The sequence below is a fragment of the Colossoma macropomum genome, unplaced genomic scaffold (genome assembly GCF_904425465.1).
Source record: "Colossoma macropomum unplaced genomic scaffold, Colossoma_macropomum, whole genome shotgun sequence".
NCBI classification, from domain to species: Eukaryota; Metazoa; Chordata; class Actinopteri; order Characiformes; family Serrasalmidae; genus Colossoma; species Colossoma macropomum.
This window is the reverse complement of record NW_023494809.1, coordinates 15,769,252-15,790,428: the sequence shown is the minus strand read 5'-3', so window position 1 is coordinate 15,790,428 and position 21,177 is coordinate 15,769,252. Positions and strand designations below refer to the sequence as shown.

Genomic DNA, 21,177 nt, shown 5'->3' with positions numbered 1-21,177 from the left:
GTGGAGCCTGGAGAGGATTATTAGAGTAGTTATGTGCCTATAAGCTTTTACTCAGAGGAGGTTTCATAAACACAAGTTGACCATTGCATGGCGGTCTGCAGTCCAGTGCAGTGGTGGCTGTGTTTATTAGACCAGCTCTCGTGTGTGTGTGTGTGTGTGTGTGTGAATGTCAGAGTGGTCCTGTGTGTCAAGAGAGGATGTGAGGAACTCTCAGGAGAGAGATAACTTTCACTCCAGACTGAGAGAGCCAGGCTCAGCTGGGGTAGGTGTAATCTAATCCCCCCAGTGCTGCTCTTTAACGCTGCCGCCCAGCTCACCTGCACCAGCACTCTGACACAGGAAGTGAATGTGACTGCTCATGCATTTCACACATGTTCTTAAAGTGATAGTACAGCTAAGAATCTAACTCCCCGAGTTTTCCTCCCTCTTTACCTCAACATACAGTGGTGCTTGAAAGTTTGTGAACCCTTTAGAATTTTATATATTTCTGCGTAAATTTGACCAACAACTTTATCTACTTTTAGGACTCGTGTGAACCACATTAAACAAATGAGACAAACATATTAGACTTGGTCAATTATTTATTAAGGAAAATTATCCAATATTACATATCTGTGAGTGGCAAAAGTATGTGAACCTTTCAGTATCTGCTGTGACCCCCTTTTGCAGCAATAACTACAACTAAATGTTTCCGGTAACTGTTGATTAGTCCTGCACATTGGCTTGGTGGAATTTTAGCCCATTCCTCCGTACAAAATAGCTTCAACCCTGTTATGTTGGTGAGTTTTCTCCCACTAAGTACTTGCTTCAGGTCTTTCGACAATATTTCTATAGGATTAAGGTCAGGACTTTGAGTTGGCCTTACCAAAACATTATCTTTATTCTTCTTTAACCATTCTTTGGTAGAACGACTTGTGTGCTTAGGGTTGTTGTTTTGCTGCATAACCCACATACTCTTGAGTTTCAGCTCATGGACAGATGTCCTGACATTTTCCTTTAGATTTTGCTAGATTTCATTGTTGCGACAATGATGGCAAGCCATCCTGGCAAAACAGGCCCAAACCATGATACTACCACCACCATGTTTCACAGATGGGCTAAGGTTTTTATGTTAGAATGCAGTGTTTTCCTTTCTCCAAACATAATGCTTCTCATTATACCAAAAAGATCTATTTTGGTCTAATCCGTCCACAAAACATTGCTCTAATAGCCTTCTGGCTTGTCCATGTGATCTTTAGCAAACTGCAGACGGGCAGCAATGTTCTTTTTAGAGAGCAGCGGCTTTCTCCTTGCAACCCTGCTATGCACACGGTTGTTGTTTAGTGTTCTCCTGATGATGGACTCATGAACATTAACATTAGCTACTGTGAGACAGGCCTGTAGTTGCTTAGAAGTTACACTGGGTTCCTTTGTGACCTTGTGGACTATTACACACCTTGATCCTAGTGTGATCTTTGTTGGTCAGCCACTCCTGGGCATGTAACAATGTTCTTGAATTTCGTTCAAACACTTTAGAGATGGTATTGTGACCTTTTCCAGTCTGATGAGCATCAATAATTCTTCTTTTGAGGTCCTCGGAAATCTCCTTTGTTCGTGCCATGATACACTTCCACAAACGTGTTGTGAAGATCAGACTGTGATAGATCCCTGTTCTTTAAATAAAACAGGATGGTCACTCACACATCATTGCCATCCCATTGATTGAAAACATCTCTAATTTCACCTCAAATTATCTGCTAATCCTAAAGGTTCGCATACTTTTTTCACTCATTTAAGATTAACCACTATGAATTGTCCAGTAACCACTATAAATAATTAAATAACTAACTACTATGAATTATTTAGTGTCTACTATTAATTATTCAGTAACCACCATGATTTTTGCAGTGTCTACTACCAGTTATTCAGTATCTACAGAGAATTATCCAGTAACCGCTATGAAATGTTCAGTAACTGTTATGAATTATTCATTATGTACTGTGAATTATCCAGTGGCCACTATGAAATCATCAGTATCTGTTATGCTATTAATGTGTAAGTTTTAGGGGTTAATTTATGATGTTTTAAAGCAGAAATTAAATTGCTAGTAAGCATGCTGGTTGAAATGTTATTTTTCAGTATTTATTTTAAAGATTGCTTCATTTGTATGAAATGCCCCTGAATTTCAGGTAGTGAGGGCAATAATGGCTCTTTTAATAAAGATATTTTCTATCCTGGCGATATGTGTTTTAGGTGCTGAAGGAGAGCGGCCCGCCGCACATGAAGAGCTTCCTGACCCGCGTTACTGTGGGAGAATTCTCGGCCGAGGGTGAGGGCAACAGCAAGAAACTTTCCAAAAAGAGAGCAGCTTTCTCCATCCTGCAGGAGCTAAAGAAACTGCCGATCATTCCAGTGGTGGAAAAACCCAAACTGCATTACAAGAAACGCCCCAAAACCATATTAAAGGTATTAAAAGCAGCTGAATTTAGGCTACAGAAGTGCATGTATTAATGTTAATGCCAATGCTCCTCTATAAGTATTCAGTGTTAGCTCTAAATTCAAGTATTTGCTCAAGGTCTGCAACAATCAGCTGTTTACATCTTACAGGCTTTAATTGTCTATTGTTTGTAGATCTGTTTTATGTACTAGTTAACACACTGTGGGCAAATTAATGTGTAGCACAGTTAGCTTGATGCTAACATAATACAGAAAATTGCATAGAGAAATTAGCATTATTGCATTGGTCTTTGTTGATAGCTTACTCAAAAGGAGCTAAATTTCTTAACAGAAGAATTATTGTGATGATTATGAATAATAAATGTGATTGTTTATTAAACATCTGTGCATTTACTGTTTAAGTAGTTCAGCAAATTATATCTCTGTGCTCAGTGTATTTTTAATAATAATTCTGAATGATTTGTGGTGAAATTTGTTGTGCATGCCTGGGAGTCAGTAATGAGGGTAAATAAAAGCTGTCCGTTTTGTCTGTGGTAGACTGGACCGGAGTACGGCCAGGGCATGAACCCCATCAGCAGACTGGCTCAGATCCAACAGGCCAAGAAGGAGAAGGAACCCTGAATACATGCTGCTGTCTGAGAGAGGGATGCCCCGCCGCAGAGAGTTCATCATGCAGGTACAACCAGAGAGAGAGAGAAGAGAGCAATGGAAGATAAAGGAGAGAGATAGAGAGCAGTCAATGATAAAGGGGAGAGGAGAGAGAGAGCGAGAGAGAGAGAGAGGGAGAACAATGAAAGATAAAGGGAAGAGAGAGGGTAAAGAGAAAGAAAGATCAATGAAAGATAAAAGAGGGAGATTTGAAAGAGCAATGAAAGATAAAGGAAGGTGAGAAAAAGAAAAGAGAGAGCAATAAAAGATAAAGGAAGGTGAGAAAAAGAAAAGAGAGAGCAATAAAAGATAAAGGAATGTGAGAAAAAGAAAAGAAAGAGAGCAGTGGAAGATAAAGGATGGTGAGAAGCAATGAGAGAGAGCAATGAAAGTTTGGAGAGATGGAGAAAACGTTGAGAGAGAAGGGAAGAAAAGAGAAAAATGAACAGAGGAGAGGGGGGAAAGAGGAGGTAGGAGAGCAAGAAAGTGAGATAAGAGAAATGAAAAAGAGAGAGAAAAGACAAAAAGAAAAAAGGAGAGTGTAAGAAAGAAAAGACAGCAAGTGAGAGAAAAAAGAGAGCAGTAAATAAGGGGAAAGGGGAAACAGAAGAGAGAGAGAGAGTGTGTGTGTGTGTTCTGGACAGGCTCTGATAATCTCCCACTGTGTGATCTGTCTTAATCAGTGTGTCTGTCACCTCCACACACTCTGACTCTGATTACTGCTGACCTACACACACACACACACACACACACACAGGGACAACAGCTCATCTCAGTAATGAAATTAGGATGATACATTTTAATCCCTTCATGTGTGGGTTCACACTTCAGTTCCTCTCTCTTATACCTACAGAAGTTATCATTTCATAGTAGTTACTGTATAATTCACCTGACCTATCCAGTCTTTTTTGTTGCTACTGCGCCGAGTTTGACCAAATCCAGTTCAACCTAATGAGAAACTGTAGAACACGACTCAGTTTATATCACAATACTGACATTTAAAGCAAGTTATTAATTTAACCTAATGAGAAACTATAGCAATTTTGGGTGGTTACATAATGTAGATTTTCCAGTTTAAAATGCTGTTCTACCAAGCTGTGGCATTGTAGCTAATCAAAGCTACGCAGGTTGGAAATGAAAAATTTGCTGGACTATTACGTGCTAACTAAAAAACTAGACACAGTCTATCCTAACATTTGTCCAACCTAGCAACAGTTGCTAGAAGAGAACGCATTTGTGAGTGGAGTGTGTATATTAGGGGTGCAACGATTAATCAACTTAGTCGACTAAAATCGACGGCCTAATTAGTTGGCAACTAATTTAATAGTCGATTAGCTGGTGATGTCATCACGCCTGTTTCTCGTGCTGACTAGGAATGTTTTGACATCACCGCTTACTGGAGAGTTAACAAAAGCATGACAGCTGCCTCAAGAACAAAAAATGTGGGAGAATTTCACGCTTAACTCCAAAAAAAAGATTGTCAGATGTGCTATTTGTTAAGCCAACCTTAGATGGCACGGAAGCACATCTTCTATGTTGGAGCATCTGAAGAGGAAACGCGTTGGGTCACTGGATGAAGAAGATTCATCTCGCTGACTTGTTAGCTAATGTTAATGTTAAAAGCCATCCTACTTCATGTTTTAAGCTGTAACATCTATTTCGAAACTTATGTTCTCTTGAATCGTTAATGGAGTTGAAATGGAGAAGCAAGTAACTGTTATTCACAACAACCCTCTTCACTTTCCAAATAACGTTTACAGTTTTAAGCATTGCATCATTGTCTTAATGTCGAGGCCACTGATGTGTTCTGATTGTTTCAGAAGGTAGCTCTCTGTGAACATACAGGGCAGCTGGACGAAGGGTTACCGCTGAAATGGAATATTTACACAAAATTGCTCAAATTTAACTGTTCAGAGAGAACAAGTTTGCTGCAAACGTTAGCCACTGCTCGCCAAATTTGAACGCAACTCACGTTTATAGGTGGAGATGTGTTGCTCATAGATATACATATGTAGATCCACTCTCATGTTTGTGTGTTGTTTATTGTTGTTTGATGTTTGTGTAGATATGGACATGTGGTTGGTGAAGCACAGAGACCCTGTTGGTGTGATTAAGGAAAAACTTTTAGTTTTGTTATATTTCATTGCTGTTACTTTGCACATCCTTTGATTTAAATTTTTGACAGGAAAAAGATGTTGTTTTATTTATCTTTTGTATTAGCAGGAAAGGTAGTTAAAACAGTGAATTTAATAATGAATAAAGTATTCATTATTGTCTTCATTGTTAGCAAATGCATAAAAAATCTCAAGCTAAATTTACCCAAGTGTTATTGGTACTTGATCCAAAAAATCAATTATTCATTTTAGTAATCAACAGATTATTAGACTATCCAAATAGTTTGTTTGTTGCAACCCTAATGGATAGGGTCATTTGTTTTTGGTTTGTTCTAAACCATTAACTTAGTGCTGATGTGTATCTGTTTTTCATATTTAGTGAAATTAATTATTGTAAGTTTCTTTGCCATTAGTGAACTCCTTCACCCCTTTTTGGCCCTGGCTAATGCCCATGCGTTTACTGAGGATCATTAAAGCTGGAATAGCAGCTGCCCAGCGTCTTTTCCACTGATATCACTCTGACTTTACGTCACTCTGCTGGAATGCGTGCTCTAGCAGAGCTGCTCTGGAGGAATGGGAGGGAACTGTACAGCCTTGGCTTTTATACACAAAGATTAGTAAATTTACTGCACTGTTTTCAGAAAGCAGGTTCAGCTGAAGCCTCTAGATGGACTTTTCCTTCTTTGTTAGATTTCACTGTGTTAACTTTATCGCTTAAAACAGGAGCATACATTTATCTTCTGATCTGTTTCTGGTGTTTCTGGCTAATTAGGAGTTACTTCCTTTCCAAGGGTCAGTGACAGTTAGCACAGTGACCCAGAACGTATTACATGGGAAGAGATTTTTTTCTGCATAATGCAGTGGTTGAAATGTAAACGGATTCACTGAGAGTGGTTTAGTGTGGGAAAAAAAACTTACAGCCTCAGATTTCTTTACGATGGTGGTGATAGGAACCAGGCATTGTGATGTCTGCAACACAAATATAGTCATTTTATTTATTGTCCAAAACCATCGGTGAACCTACACTTGCCTTCTGAGTTTCTGTGTAGAATATTGAGGATGGTAAAATAATGGAAAATCTGAAAAAATCTGTTTTCTTTTGCCTTGTACCTCTCTGCCATGAATGTTTTTCGAAAAAGATTTTTTAGGCCAGTACTTTGTGTCAGAACTATTATAAAACGTCTCAGACATCAGGCAGCTTATTCATGACTACATAACTGCATTCATAACTCACGTAATGACTTTCTATGAGGGAGCTTTTAAGAGGTGGACACCTGGTTCTTATCACCACTGTGAACAATTCTGACTCTATAGGTTCCTCTAGAAGCATTTCACATCAAACCACTCTGAAAGACTTTGTTTATATCTTGAGAAAAGGACTCAAAACATTCACATGGTCATTCACTAGCACAGTAGAAGGTGATAATGTCTGAAAATTAAATGTCAGGTACCTTAGGAAGAACATTTGTGAGTGTAATGCTGTCTGATTCCTGCCAGAAAATAAAAGCTTACAAAAAAGGGAGAAGAAGCTGCTGCATCTCTGAGACACCGACACAGTTTTGATCAGATGAATTTTTTTTGTAAATTTTTTTTTGTTGTTTAAACCCAAAACATGCCTTTGGTTAATAATCATCAAATCACATGTATTTAGAATCATTGAGGTATTTTTAATATTTGCAATACACTTGAGAACCCCTTTAAAAGAGCCAAGTATGTTCTGAGACCTCCACACTACTGTACACTGAAAAAGTAAAGCTAAATTCAGTAATAAATATGTTTTCACCCCCAAATTGCCATGCACACAGAAACAACCCAGCCATCAGTCATATTTTAGGAGTCCTGCATGCCCAATCAATGAAATGTGCTGATGCTCCAGAGCATCCTATTATATTGGCCAATGCCTTTTTATGGAGATTGATGCTTTTCAGTCAAAGCTAAGTGAAGAGAGATGCTAACACAGACGTTGCAGGTTTGCTTTGGGGAAGGCGTTACATCGGGATTGGAGGACGACTGCATCCCTGTATGTGTCTGTTAATCCTCTTCATTCAGAGCAGCACTGTGTTCAGCAATACGGCTCTAACGGATTCTCCACGCTTCTGTCAGCGCTGCTTTACGCTGCTCTTCTGTCTGTTTCTTTTGAGTGGTCTGGTTGTGTCTAAAATTTCCACATTGTTTGGTCCCAGGCCAGTGGCATAAATAAGTTTCTGTTTGCAGCTTTCAGCTTTAAAAATAAGAACTGTGATTTTGTGTATGTAAACGAGATTTCATAATTCCTAGTTCAAATGTACACAAAGTCATTGAGAGTGGTTTGGTGTTAAATGCTCTGTTCTAGAGGAGCTTACCGAGTCAGAATTGTTCACAGTGGTGGTGATAGGAACCAGACGTCCACTTCTAAAAGCTCCCTCACAGAAAGTTATTACATGAAATGGTTATTTTCACAAGATGCTGTTTTACAGTATTTTTGAGAAGGCTTTGGCCTAAAACATATTCCTAAAAACCAGAGGTACATTAGGGCATTAAAAGGCAACCACCTGAAAAACTGTAGCAACCACCTAACAACCACCATAGATACCATAGAAACTGCTTAGTAATATCTTAGCAACCACCTAAAATACTGTAGTAACTGCCTCACAACAACCTAGGATACAATAGCAACCATCTGGAACACCCACGTAGCCCCTTAGCAGCCACCTAGCAAGACCCTAGCAGCGACATGGGATGCCACAGTAACACCCTGGTAACCACCTGAAACACTGTAGCACCTACCTAGCAACACTCTAGCAAAAGGAATAGCTTAAGCTGCACAGTCAGTATGTATGTTCTTCAGGAAATGCATTTTTCTAGTTTTTAAATTTTTAAATGTAAGATTTAAATATTGAAGTGTGACAATTAAGAACTGACTGTAATATAATATAAATAAAATATTGCCTGTACTGTCAATTACCTGTTTTAAGTTTAAGTCCCCTAAAATCAATTTTTGTGTAGATACGTACATACATGCATACACACATACGTATATATATATATATACATATATACACATATATATACATATATACACATATATATACATATATATGCATGTGTGTGTATGTGTATGTGTTATATATATATATATATATATATATATATATATATATGTATGTATGTATGTGTGTGTGTGTGTGTGTGTGTGCGTGTTAGAATGGCATCGTGTAGTGTTGCTCTTTTGGTCATATTAAAATAAACTCTCGCTGTATTACAAGCTTTTCGTCCCCCACAGCTGATTTGACCCAAGCCCCTGCTCTTGTGTGTTAACAGGTGAAAGTAGGTGCTGAGGTGACCACAGGAAGTGGACCCAATAAAAAAGTGGCCAAGCGTGCAGCCGCTGAGGCCATGCTGCTGCAACTAGGCTATAAAGCTTCAACCGTGCAGGATTCGCCAGACAAGGTCAGTATTCACCCTGTACAAAACAGTGAATGTATTGAAAATATGTTGCGATCTTCACTGAGTGTGTCAGTTTATCACGTCCACCTATCTACTGTAACTGGCCATTTTGTCAAAAAGACCTACCATATAGGTACATTCAAGTTTACAGTTACAGGCTCTTGTAGGTGTTCATTGATTGGTCAGCAAATGAACACTCGGTTACTTTCACGTATGTCAGTAGTGCCCAAATAGTCTATAAATATATGTATTTAAAGTATAGATATATCGCAGTCACAGTAATCAAAGTAAACTTTAATTAATTCTGTATGATTATGATATTTTGCATCAGTTTGAATCAGATCACTGATGCCTGGCCCAAAATCACAGAACTTTTTTGGAATATATTGACAAGATATAACAATATATTTCGTATTCATGACAGAGCACAGATTTCGAGTTGAATCTAGCCACCTTCGGAGATACCATATAGCAACCACCAGAGATACCGTAGCAACTGCCTAGCAAATGCAAGGGATACCATAGCAACCACTTAGCAACACCCTAGCAGCCATTGAGATACCATAGTAACCACATGAAAACCTATAGCAACCACAGAGTAACACCCTAGCAACCACCTTGGATACCATATAAACTGCTTTGCAATGCCCAGCAACCACCTGTTATACCATAACAACTGCCCAGCAAAACCAAAGCAACCACCTGGAACACATCATAGCAATTGCTTAGCAGCCACCTAGCAACATCCTAATAACCACCTGTAAAACTATGGCTTTTACCTAGTACCAGTCTAGCAATGGAAATTGTGTAAACTGCCCAATCAGACTTGAATTTCTACTCTTCTAGTTTTAATATTGTATGTTTAAATGCAAGATTTAAACATGCTGTGTTGTAATATATCTGTAGATTCTGCTCAGTGCGTCTCGAAGAACACAGAATTTGATTAAACTGATTTAATACGATTCAGAATTCTTTTTAAAAAATACACTGAATACACAAATAAGACTTTAGGAATTGATGGCACAGTAGTGCAATCTAGACAATAAAAACACTATGTAAAACAATATACATCAGTCCATCAAGGATTTTCCTGAGTTTGCTCTGTCTCTTTGAGAGCCCCACCAGGTTTGATTAAATGGAGGTTATGTAACAGCGTCCCCTCTGTGCTGTGTCTAAGGCGTGTTTAAGTTGATTGCTCCAAAGTCCTGTTAGAACTGGATTAGTTTGAACTTTTATTTAGCATAAATCTTCAGTGGGTGAAGTTTTTTAAAGTCTGACTGTGATAATTGTGATTTTAATTCAGTATGAATCTGGAGTGTATATAGTGTTTACAGTCTGACAGTGATAGTTAACCAGCTCCTCTGTCTTAGTTAGCGGCATAGTTTAATATTTAACAGTTGTTAGATAGATGATTCAACATTTATTGAAAGATGGCTTGAAAATTGTGCACTGTGTTTACCTATTGGGTGATCGTATGAGTGCACGAAAGTTTTAGATTATTTTTCAGTTGTGAATTAACAGAGGACAAGATGGCACAAAAGCAAACTAATGCTAGTCACTTACAAGACTTACAACACCCCCCACACCCTGTATTTAATGTAATACCATATGCCGCTATAATATTGGAAGTTTGTGTATTAAAAAAGAGGAAACCTCCCAACCCTGGTCTGACAGTAATAACTGTGGAGTGCCTAATTTCAATTATATACAGCAGCGCTCATTCCACTGCTGCCATCATTTGGCTTTAGTGAGTTCTCCTAATTCTCACCAGATTCAGTCCAAATGATTTGGGGGAAGTGGGGAGGTGTAGGGGTAGTGGTGCTGAATGAGAGAATAGAGTGTGTAAATGGGAGAATGGAGTGTGTGTGTGTGTGTGTATACACTATTATACTGAGCTCTGTAGGACTGAGCTTCCTCTCCTCCTCCCTCTGATTTCCTGCCGTGTTATTGGCCTCTGGGCTGCGATGTCTCAATCTGGTGGCCGTCCTTTATTTCTGGTAGGGTCAGCAAAGAGCAACTTATCTGACATGCATGAAAAGAGACTAACTCTCTCTCTCTCTCTCTCTCTCTCTCTCTCTCTCTCTCTCTCTCTCTTTTCCCCCATCTCCCCCTTTCTCTCTATCTCTTTCTCTACTCTTTTTTCTTTCATTCTCTTTTTTCCCTTCTTTCTCATTCTCTTTTACTGTCTTTCCCTTTTTTGTTTAATTTTCTTTCTTTCTGTTTGATTTTTTTCTTTTTTTACTCTCTCTCTAACTTTCTTTTCTCTCTTTCTCTACATTTTCTCTTTTTCTTCTTCTTTCCCTCTCCCTCTTTCTTTTATTCATTCATTCTTTCAATAATTCTTTCTTTCTTTGTCTTATTTCTCTTTCTTTCTGTTTCTCTGCACTTCCTTTCACTCCCTCTCACTTTCTCTCACTTCCTCTTCTCTCTCTCTCTCTCTCTCTCTCTCTCTCTCTCTCTCTCTCTCTCTCTCTCTCTCCCCTTTAGTCACAGATGGATAATAAAGGTTGGAATGGACAGAGGGCCGGTTTTCCTGAAGCGTCAGCGAACAGTAAGTGTGTGTGTGTTGTTGCGGGTGATGCTGCAGTGTTTAATCTGTCTGACTGACACACACACACACACACACACACACACACACACACACTGCTGTCCTGCAGCTTTCTTCCATTCAAACAGACTGCTCTTTATTTTTCTGTTTACACCTTTTATCTGTCACTCAGGATTACTGACTACACACACACGGACACGTAAGCATGCTCTCACACCCACACACACGTTAGGGCTGTCAGGATGAATTTCACAAAAAATTCTTTAAAAAGTGAAAATTGAAATTTTATTCCAACATCATGGCTCTGACACCTTTTTAAAACATTTACATTCAACACAATGACTGATACTTTTATTTTGTTTTCTTTAAAAAAAAATAAAAAGAATAATATGTGGTCTCAGTTTCCTCTGTGTAATGCCGGTATGAATTTGGGCACGGGTTAGGTCCTCAGTGGCTGGAACGTTGGGACACGGATGATATTTTTTGTTTACATGCTCTGAAACCCAGATAGAGCTTGTGTCAGTCACATTCCATTTGTAACCTTTGTGTGGTTTTTTTGTTCAAAATAGGATGATAGTTAATTTCTAGATGACCATTTTCCAGCCATTTTTTACTCCTTAGAATGAAACAGGCTGTTTTTGTTACTGTGCTGTTAAATTGAAATATAAAAGTGTTATGATTGGCACTCCTTACAACTTCAGCATGAATGGGTGGGACTCAACTACTATAAACACAGAATAGATGGAAATATAAATTTTCTGGTTGTGGCTTGACAAACAATTAGTTCAGAAGTTTTGCAAGTTTTTGCAGCTTAATTTCCATATATGGAGTGAGACTGGGGAATGAGCCATACATTTTTGAAACTTTAACAGTGTTTAGATATTAAACTCCTTTTTTTCCCCAAAATGTTAAGGAAACTGTTTTCCATCACATGGACCCCTAATTTTACACCTTTTAATATTAATAATGAGAATACTTAATAGCTTCCCAAATGTATCTAAAGCTGAATTCCAAAGCACTTTCTCCATAACAACAGAAAACCCCTTGTTTTTTAATATGTAGAGCATGTGGCCTTAGCTATGGAGCTCCCATTGAGCAGTCTGAAGTTTCTCCAACAGGAGACGCTATTAGCACATCTTGCTGGACAATGCTTTAATTTGAGCTCCTCTCAAATTAACAGAAAATGTGTTTTATGATCATAAACATATTGCTATATGCTTACAATTTACTACTGAAAGCCAAAAATCTTAGACACTCTTTGTATTTTTTAATAAAAATAATTTTTACAGAGCAGATCACTGAAGAGACACCATCCGTGATCCAGTTTATAGCTCAGCTTTGTGGAAAAATGGGTCAACTTTCAGTAGAAATAAAAATTGTGAGTTCAGCTTCTTTTATTATAAAGTGTTAAATTTACATTAGCCAACTATTTGACTGGAAAGAAGATAGTTACAGCTCTCATATGACACCTTTTGAATGAAGCTTATGAAATATGGACGTTTTGATGTAAAGAATGTGACAAAGTGCATTTTGGAACCACCGGTTCCACTGAGTTAAATCAGTCAATGTTGAGAAGTATGTGGGTTAAAGAGCATATAGAACACAGCTGCAACAGAGTGTGTATGCGTTTCACTGTTTATCTGATGCTCGAACAAACAGTTTTTTTAATCACTATCATTTTTACTATCGGTCAGATTATTTGTTAAGTTTTAGCTTTTGACACATTGTAGTCTTCCAGTGCACTCTGCAAATATTGGCACCACTGGTCTGTAAAAATCTTTCATTTTTTTAAAAACCTGTGTGCCACTGTTGCTGGTACTTTGTGCAGCCTCCCATCGCAAAGACAACAACTCTGAGTCTTCCCCTATAATGCCCAATGAGACAGGAGAACACATGGCAAATATCTGAGACTATTCATCCATACATAATCTCTCCACATCCTTCAGATTCAGTTTCACGCTTGTGAAACAGGTTTTCTATGGGGTTTAGGTCAGGAGACTGGGGTGGCCATGGCAAAACCTTGTGGTCAGTGAACAATTTTATGTTGATTTTGAGGTGTGCTTTGGATCATTATCCTGCTGGAAGATTCAACCATGGCCTAGGTTACGTGTCCTGGCTGAGGCAGTCAGGTTTTGATATTTGCATCTGCTAGTACTTGATGAAGTCCATGATAGCATGTATCTGAACAAGTTGTTCAGAGCCTTTGGAAGAAAACCAGCCCCCCAACATCACAGATCCACCACCATATTTCACATTGAGGAGGAACTACTTTTCTGCATAGCTTTCTTTGTGTGTACGCCAAACCCACCTTTGGTGTTTGTTGCCAAAAAGCTCTATTTTGATGTTATCTTACCACAGAACACAGTCCCACTGAGAGTTCCAGTGACTGTAGGCGCTTAAGTTTGTTTGACAGTAGAGGCTTTCTTTTGGCAACCCTCCCAAACAACTTGTGGTTATGTAGGTGGCGTCTGATTGTAGCTTGGGAGACATTCTGACCCCAAGATATAACTAATGTTTACAGTTCTTCAGCTGTAATCCTTGGAGATTCTTTGGCATCTCAAACCATCCTCTTCACTGTGAGTGAGGTCAGTATGGACACATGTTCTCTTCCTGGACGATTTTTAACATCTCCAGTTGCTTGAAACCTCTTAATTATTGCCCTGATAGTGGATTTTCAACTGTTTAGCTGTTTTCATGTAGCCATTTCCTGATTTTTGCAGCTTAACAGTCTTTTGTTAACAAGGGAATTTGCCCTGGGTGTCACCTCATATTTATACCCCAGTGAAAGAGAAAGTCATGGCTGACCATTTAACAGTTCCAGATCGCTGAGGAGAACTCAGCAGTAAGATTTCACTCATAAGAATTTCTAGGGGTGCCAGCAGTTGTAGCACACACAGGTTTTAGAAAAATATTTATTTAATGATTTTTTTTTTCTTTCAATCATTACACTTCGAATAAAGGTTAGATTTTTCTTAATATTTTGAACAAAAGATCAAAAGGATAAGCAGTTCATGTTCACCAGGGGTGCCAAGATTTAAGGAGGGCACTGTATTTAATTTTTTTGGCCAAAATATTCAGCTCTCTTTCCTCTTTCAGCCATTTTCAGCTGAAAATTTTCTGTGGCTGAAGTGTTTATATCTCTAGTTTTATCAAGAGAGCCTTCAGTGGAACTTGTTTACAAGCTATTTTTGAATGAGTGGGCTGCAGTCGCAGAGTCATAGCGGTGCACTTGCAACTGGGCTTCAGCCTAACTCAGCGGATGGTTAAATTGGTCAAACTAAAGTGTTAACAGTATTAAAAGCAATAGTGACATAAAAAAAATTATTAACATATTAACTTTGACGCCACAAAAATACACACATACAAATGAAAAGCACACAGGCAGAAAAACACACCTGTAAACACATAAACAGATAATCAGTGGAAGAACAGAGAGAAAGTGAAGTGATGGTGTGAATTCCTCACTTTATGAAGCAGCGTTGGCTGTGTTTAGCTGGAACAGAGCCATTTTCCAGTGTTATCTACGCGCTGTTCGTCTCTATCTGCTCCTCTCTCTCTCTGTAAACTTTCCCAACCGCACAGCTTTTACTGTCAGAAAAGCACCACTAATTTACAGTTCCACAGCTCTGCCAGCAGAACCAGCAGCATCTCCACAGAGTGCTGATATGATCCAGAGCTCATCGCAGTCAAAACTGCTCCGCCTTACTTTCCCACTCATTAAAGTGATAGATCCTTTCCCAATGCTTTAGCTTTCAAAGCTTTTCCTTAAGTTTAAAGAGGAATTCCACAGAGTTTTCAAAATTCCTGAGCAGTTAGATGGTTAAGATGTAAACAGAGTCATTCAGAGTGGTTTGAAGTGAAATTCTCCATTCTAGAGAAACTTACCGAGTCAGTAATGTTCACAGTGGTGGTGATAGGAAGCTCCCGCGATGAAAGATGTTTGATGAAATGGTTATGAATACGCTGCCTGCTGGTTTTGAATAGTAGTTTTTAATCGTTCGCTGTTCTGATTGGTCTGATTGTGCCTCATTCAAAGCAGTCCAGGCTGAAATGTGGAATAACCTATGAGGTTGAGACTGAAATCCTAAGGCCTGTGGGGGGGGGATAAACTTCAGCTGCTCCTTTTGGGTGTGTGGATTCTTTAAAAGCTGGAATAATCCATTTGCTGCCACAAACAACACGACATTTTATCGTTTTCCAACATCTGCTGCTGCTGTAGCCTGAATGGGCGTGGATAAACGGCTGTAGCCTGAATAGGTGTGGCTGAACGCTGTAGCCTGAATGGGCGTGGCTAAACGGCTGTAGCCTGAATGGATGGGGAAAAACTACTGTAGGCTGAATAGGCGAGGGTAAACAACTGCTAGCTGAATGAGCAGGGCTAAAGTGCTAGAGGCTGAATGGGCTGGACTTATGTCCTGTAGCCTAAATGAGCAGAGCTAAACTGCTGTAGGTGGAAATGTATAAATAAATAAATATAGGCTGAATGGGTGGGGCGAAACTACCGCAGCTTAAATAGGTGGTGCTAAATTGCTGGAGGAGTGGTTATATATAAATGTCCTCATGTTTGTGACCACCACCATTTCACGTATGAACTGTACGGGGAATAATTGTTAAAGTTTTTGTGAGTGGCATCAGATGTGCGTTTAGATTTGACCAATTTCAAACTAATATTTGATGATCTATTTAATGAAGAGAGAAGAGCAGAATGATTAGGTCACACTGGGTTATTGCACTTATCTGCTTTTTAATCATTTTACCATATTTGTAACACAACAGAGTGTTATGTTTCACTATAATGCACTATATTATATTCACTATATTTTGATGTGGGCCCTTCAATGCTGTGAGGTTTTGTCTGTAAGATGTCTCTGTATGTGTCTGTGTACTTCGGTGCTGAAGGTATTGAAAAGAAAATAGCTGGAGTGGGTGTTGTTCGTTTACAGTACAGTGTGTTGATGTTTAGGTTCTGTGTGCGTTGCTTCGTGATGTTGATTTACAGAATCGGAGCCGTGTTTTTATCTGTTTTAAATCAGAGTATTTTGGCTGTTCTCTGGATGCTCTCCAGTTCACAGCGAGAGGGTGAAGGGGGAATAATTTTATTGAACATTTATTGCTTTTTGTTGTATTTCTCTGCTGATGTAATCTTGGCTAACACCTCTCTTCTGTTCTGTTTCTTGTGCAGGATCTGCTAGACTGGTTTATGTTTGTGCTTTTAGTTGTACTTCATTAAGGAGGCTAAACTCCAGGCCTATTATAGTTTTGAATGGAATATTTTTCGGTTTTTACTGTTATTTAGTTTTTGTTATTTTTATGTAGTTGTTTTCTTTAAAGTTTATTTTTTAGTTGTAGTTTGTTATTTTAAGATAAAAGCTGTGTTTTTGAGAGGAGTCAGATAAACAGTTAAAATGCATAATGAAAACACCCTAAAACACAGTTCTTATGCATGGTATATACTGATGATGATGATGATAATAATAATATAGTAATGTATTAATAATAAAATAATTCTACTACTACTACTACTACTAATAATAATAATAACAATAATAATAATAATAAAATAATTAAAATGTTTGATTTTCTTTTATGATCAATACTGTTTGGGAACAGCAATATAAAAGGGGATAATTAGATAATACAAACATTTTTGTTTCATATTGTTTTTCTTAATGATAAATACTAGGAATGCACAGTGATGTTTATATTTGCATGGTATTGGTTTCGGTATTGGCATAATCATTGCTTTTAACTAATAAAGCAATGACTAAGACTAAAATGAATGATGAAGTATTTATTGAATTCCAAAAAGTTCATTCTGGAATTGATGCCTGCAACATATTCCAAAAAGTTGGGCCAGAGACAGTTAAAGACTAGGAACATTGTGAAATGTTCAAAGAACATCTTAAACAGGTGATGAAGTCATGCTTGGATGTTAAAGGAGCATCCAGCAAAGATCTAGTTCTTTATGAGCAAGGATGGGTTGAGGCTCAACACTTTGCCAAAAATGCATTAGCAAAAAATCCAACATTGAAAATAGTGTTCCGTTGTTGGTATTTCACCCTCTATAGTGCATATCATCATCAAAAGATTCAGGAAATCCAGATAAATCTGTGTGTAAAAGACAAGGCTGAAAACCATAACTGAATGCCTGTGATCTTCAATCCTTCAGACAGCACTGCATTAAGAATCAGCATGTTTCTGTGATGGATATCACCACATGGCCTCAGGAATTCTTTGAAAAATCGTTGTTAATTAACACTCTGTTGCTGCATCCACAAATGCAAGTTAAGACTGTACCATGCACAGCAGACGTTATATATCAACAGTGTCCCGAAACGCTGCTGACTTCTCTGGGCTAAAGTTCATCTGAAGTGGACTGATGCTCAGAGGAAACATGTAATGTGGTCTGAGTCAATCTTTTATATGTAAATAATGGATGTTGTGTTCTCCAGCCCAAAGAATAAAAGGACCATCCAGAATGTTACCAGCGTGAAGTTCAAAAGCCTGCATCTGTCATGGTGTTAGGAGTGTATTAGTGGGTATTATGCACAGTCCTATTCTGGAAAGTACCATTAATGTTGAACACGTTTTGGAACTACATACGCTGCCCTCTAGATGCCGTCTTTTTCAGAGACATTTATGATTATTTGAGCTTGACAGCACCAAGCCACATTCTGCACAGGTTACAACAGCATGACTGCGTTATAAGAGAGTGTGAGTGCTAGACTGGCTTGTCTGCAGTCCAGAACTGTCTCCTCATAAAAATGTTTGTCTTATTAAGCTCAAAATATTACAACAACGGCCATGTACCGTTGTGCAGCTGAAGACTTGTGTAACTGAAGAGTGGCAAAAATTTACCCTTTCTAAACAGGATTAGTTTGTATTTGCAGTCTCCAGTCATTTTAAGTACTGTTAAAAGGAAAAGAGATGTAACAAAGTGGTAAACATGTACCCATCCCAACCTTTTTGGACTGTTGCAAACATCATATTTGGCACGAGTGTATATTTACAAAAAGTAGTAAAGTTCATTCAGTCCAAACAGATTTTAATAATCATTGCTTTTTGTTTTTATTAGCATTTACATACTTTGCCAGCGTTTTTGTAATTTGGGTTGTACATTGTATAAATGTATACATAAAATATCGGATATGGGCATCGGCCCACAAATCCCATATCGATGCATTCCTAATAACCCTGCTAAACTCACTGATTGTTTTTAGTGGAAACAAGCCTCTTCTGTGATTTTCTTGCAGTTGGTCTGATTGAAAAGAGCTCTGGGAAATCCACACAGTTTTTATTTGATGACTCCATTCAATAAATTACAGGCTGTGTCAACAGCGAGCTTAAGCGTTCAGCAGACACCTTGTTTATTCTTCTTACTAATTTCTAGAGTAATGTTTACAGGCTTTATGGAGTGAACACTGTGTTAAATCAGTCTTAACTCTTTTTGCTTATGTAGTGCTGTTTTTAAAGTCCTGCTGCTTTCCAGCATTTGTTTTCCCTACAGCAAACACTAACAGGAAGTAGCCCTGAAGCACAGCTGCACACATCAGCACAGCTGGATTCTTGTCCGAGCCTGAATGTTGCCTATTTTTACAGGCAGACAGGCCTAGAACCAACATGCTCCACAGATTTTAAGGGGGCATAACATTGAAAACTGAATTTTCCCTGCTTTTTGAAATAACACTTTGATGTAGTATGTGAATGTCACCGTGATGTCACAAAAACCAACACGTTTATATCCACCTGTTCAGCCTTCAACAGTTTATCCCTACCCATTCACACTGAAGTATTAAGGGGAAAAGGGAAAAAAATAACATAGAAGAAAAATGTAGGCTATGAGTCCTTTAATGACATAAACCACTGGATTCTTAACAGTGTTGTACTGGCTGGATGAAAATTTCAGTGTAAAATGAGCTGCCCAAAAGGTCATGAAAATCAGAACACATATGATTTCACATCTTGTTCACATCTCGTTCCTTTCGTTAGGCTGTAATATTGGAGAAGTAGATGTTCAGATTTTAGTGCAGTGACCTTATCGTTGGCTCTGTGGACATTTTCTCAACATAGTTTGTGTTTAAACATCATGCTGGTTTTCAGCAAAGGTTAGTTTTTATCCATCTGCTGGATCATTTTAGTCTTTCTTGTCCAAACAACCCTGTTTTAACAAGTAATGAAGTACATCTGTAAAACCATAGTTTTAAGTTTAGCCATGCCCATCCTGGCTACCTCAGAATCTTGTTAATTTTGTCTTCATATCTATCTGTTTGAGTCTAATATATCGCTGCTGTCGGAACAAAGCCTTGTATCTCGATTTTCTGTCATTTTTCAGTTTTTAAAAGTTTAAAAATGCCTGTTGTCCTTTACATTGTGTGTAAATTTCATGGTGAATGGACCAGAAGAAACAGCCCAAAATGACTTGGGGAAAACGTCTGGTTCCATTGACTTCCATTAAGAGTAAGGTGTGTTTTTTCCTTCTCCTGTAAAGTTAACATTTTGGAGATACAAGGCTTTGTTCTGACCACAGCAATATACATCTGTCTGTCTTTGCTGCTGTCTGTCTATTCATCCACTATGCACATATCTATCTATCTATCTATCTATCTGTCTATCTATCTATTTATCTATTTATTGATCTATCAATCTATCGATCTCTCGTTCTATCTATTTAATGGTCTACCTTTTTATGAGAGATTTGCAGTGCATCCATGTAAAAAAAAAAATCATTTTAGTTTCTTTTTTTTTCTCTTTTTTTTTCCTCCAAAAGTCTAAAAATGTCAGGTGGTGCAACCATCCAACCATATATGTTGATTAAGTAAACTATCAAAAAGTTATATAACATTCTAGATAAGTTAGTTTGGCATGATTTTATATTTAAAAACTTTCTTAAAGTTTTGAAAAACTTTAAAATTACATCCATGTTGCCACATAAATTAATAATAACTTTAAAAGTGTTCAACTCACTGAAACACTTTTGAATGCAAGTTCTTATTTCCTCAAATGTCATGCGGCACAACCAGAAACAAAGGACTTTTGACATGCATTTGCGAAAGAGGGGTCAGGGTGATCAGGGTGATCAAGTGATCTTCATGGTGCAATGCCAAGGTCGGTAGCCCAATGTCATTTTTGAGTCGTGGTTAAGGATGGTTCAATTTACCTGTCCAGTGATATGACCTCAGGAAAACAATGAAAATGTGTAATTTTTATAGTAATATTTATTTAAATTAAAAAATGTAAGTGTAAGCTCAAGTTTAAGGACAAAGCTTTCTACAAGTATCTAAGTAGATGCCCAGTTTAATTAGAATTTAGTCTGAAAAGTCAGGTGGCACAACCAGTAAGACAAATGGTGCAACCAGAACAGTGGAGTTAATAAATTAATAACTGAAATAGGCAATTAAAAGCTTTGATAACGCTAACTTCATGTAAGACATAAAATGCACATAAATGATAAAGATATTGAAAAGATTTATTTAAGATTTTTTTCAAAATGACAATTTATAAAAAACGTATTTGTCGCTGACCCATATACATGTGTGTATGTATCAGATGTAAGCAGCATTTATTTGTGTCTTTCTCCTGCAGCACAGAAAGGAATTCTGCACCTCTCCCCGGATGTGTATCAGGAGATGGAAGCCAGTCGGAATAAAGGTGGCTCTGGAGCATCCGTCAGCTTCATGAGCACTAAAGAACTGGGCCAGGGGTCTGCTGGACCTTTCTACAGCTCCCCTGGTAGCAGCAGCACCGCCTCCATGGCCAGGGAGCTGCTGAGTGGGACCCCCACAGGGGAAGGACTGAAGGGTAAACCCACCACGCTGACCTGCAGCTCCGTCCAGCCATCACAGCAGCTCGAGTACCTAGCTCACATCCAGGGCTTTCAGGTACGCCAGAATAATGGCCATTCATACACCTATCTACTCAGGATAACTCACTTGCTGATCAGTTTCGCCAGGATCATTTAGGTAGAATTTAACATATTGTGGAAAAAAAGAGAGAGAAAATGTAGCC

General features: G+C 38.2%; 1 protein-coding gene across 1 annotated transcript in view; it reads left to right on the top strand.

The window, feature by feature from the left end:
• Window positions 1-21,177, top strand: part of stau2 (staufen double-stranded RNA binding protein 2) — a 136,332-nt gene that overhangs the window by 49,341 nt on the left and 65,814 nt on the right. The window contains 6 exon segments of the mRNA XM_036557975.1: window positions 2,233-2,445; window positions 2,974-3,051; window positions 3,053-3,112; window positions 8,499-8,627; window positions 11,112-11,175; window positions 20,755-21,050. Coding sequence (XP_036413868.1) covers window positions 2,233-2,445; window positions 2,974-3,051; window positions 3,053-3,112; window positions 8,499-8,627; window positions 11,112-11,175; window positions 20,755-21,050 — 840 coding nt within the window.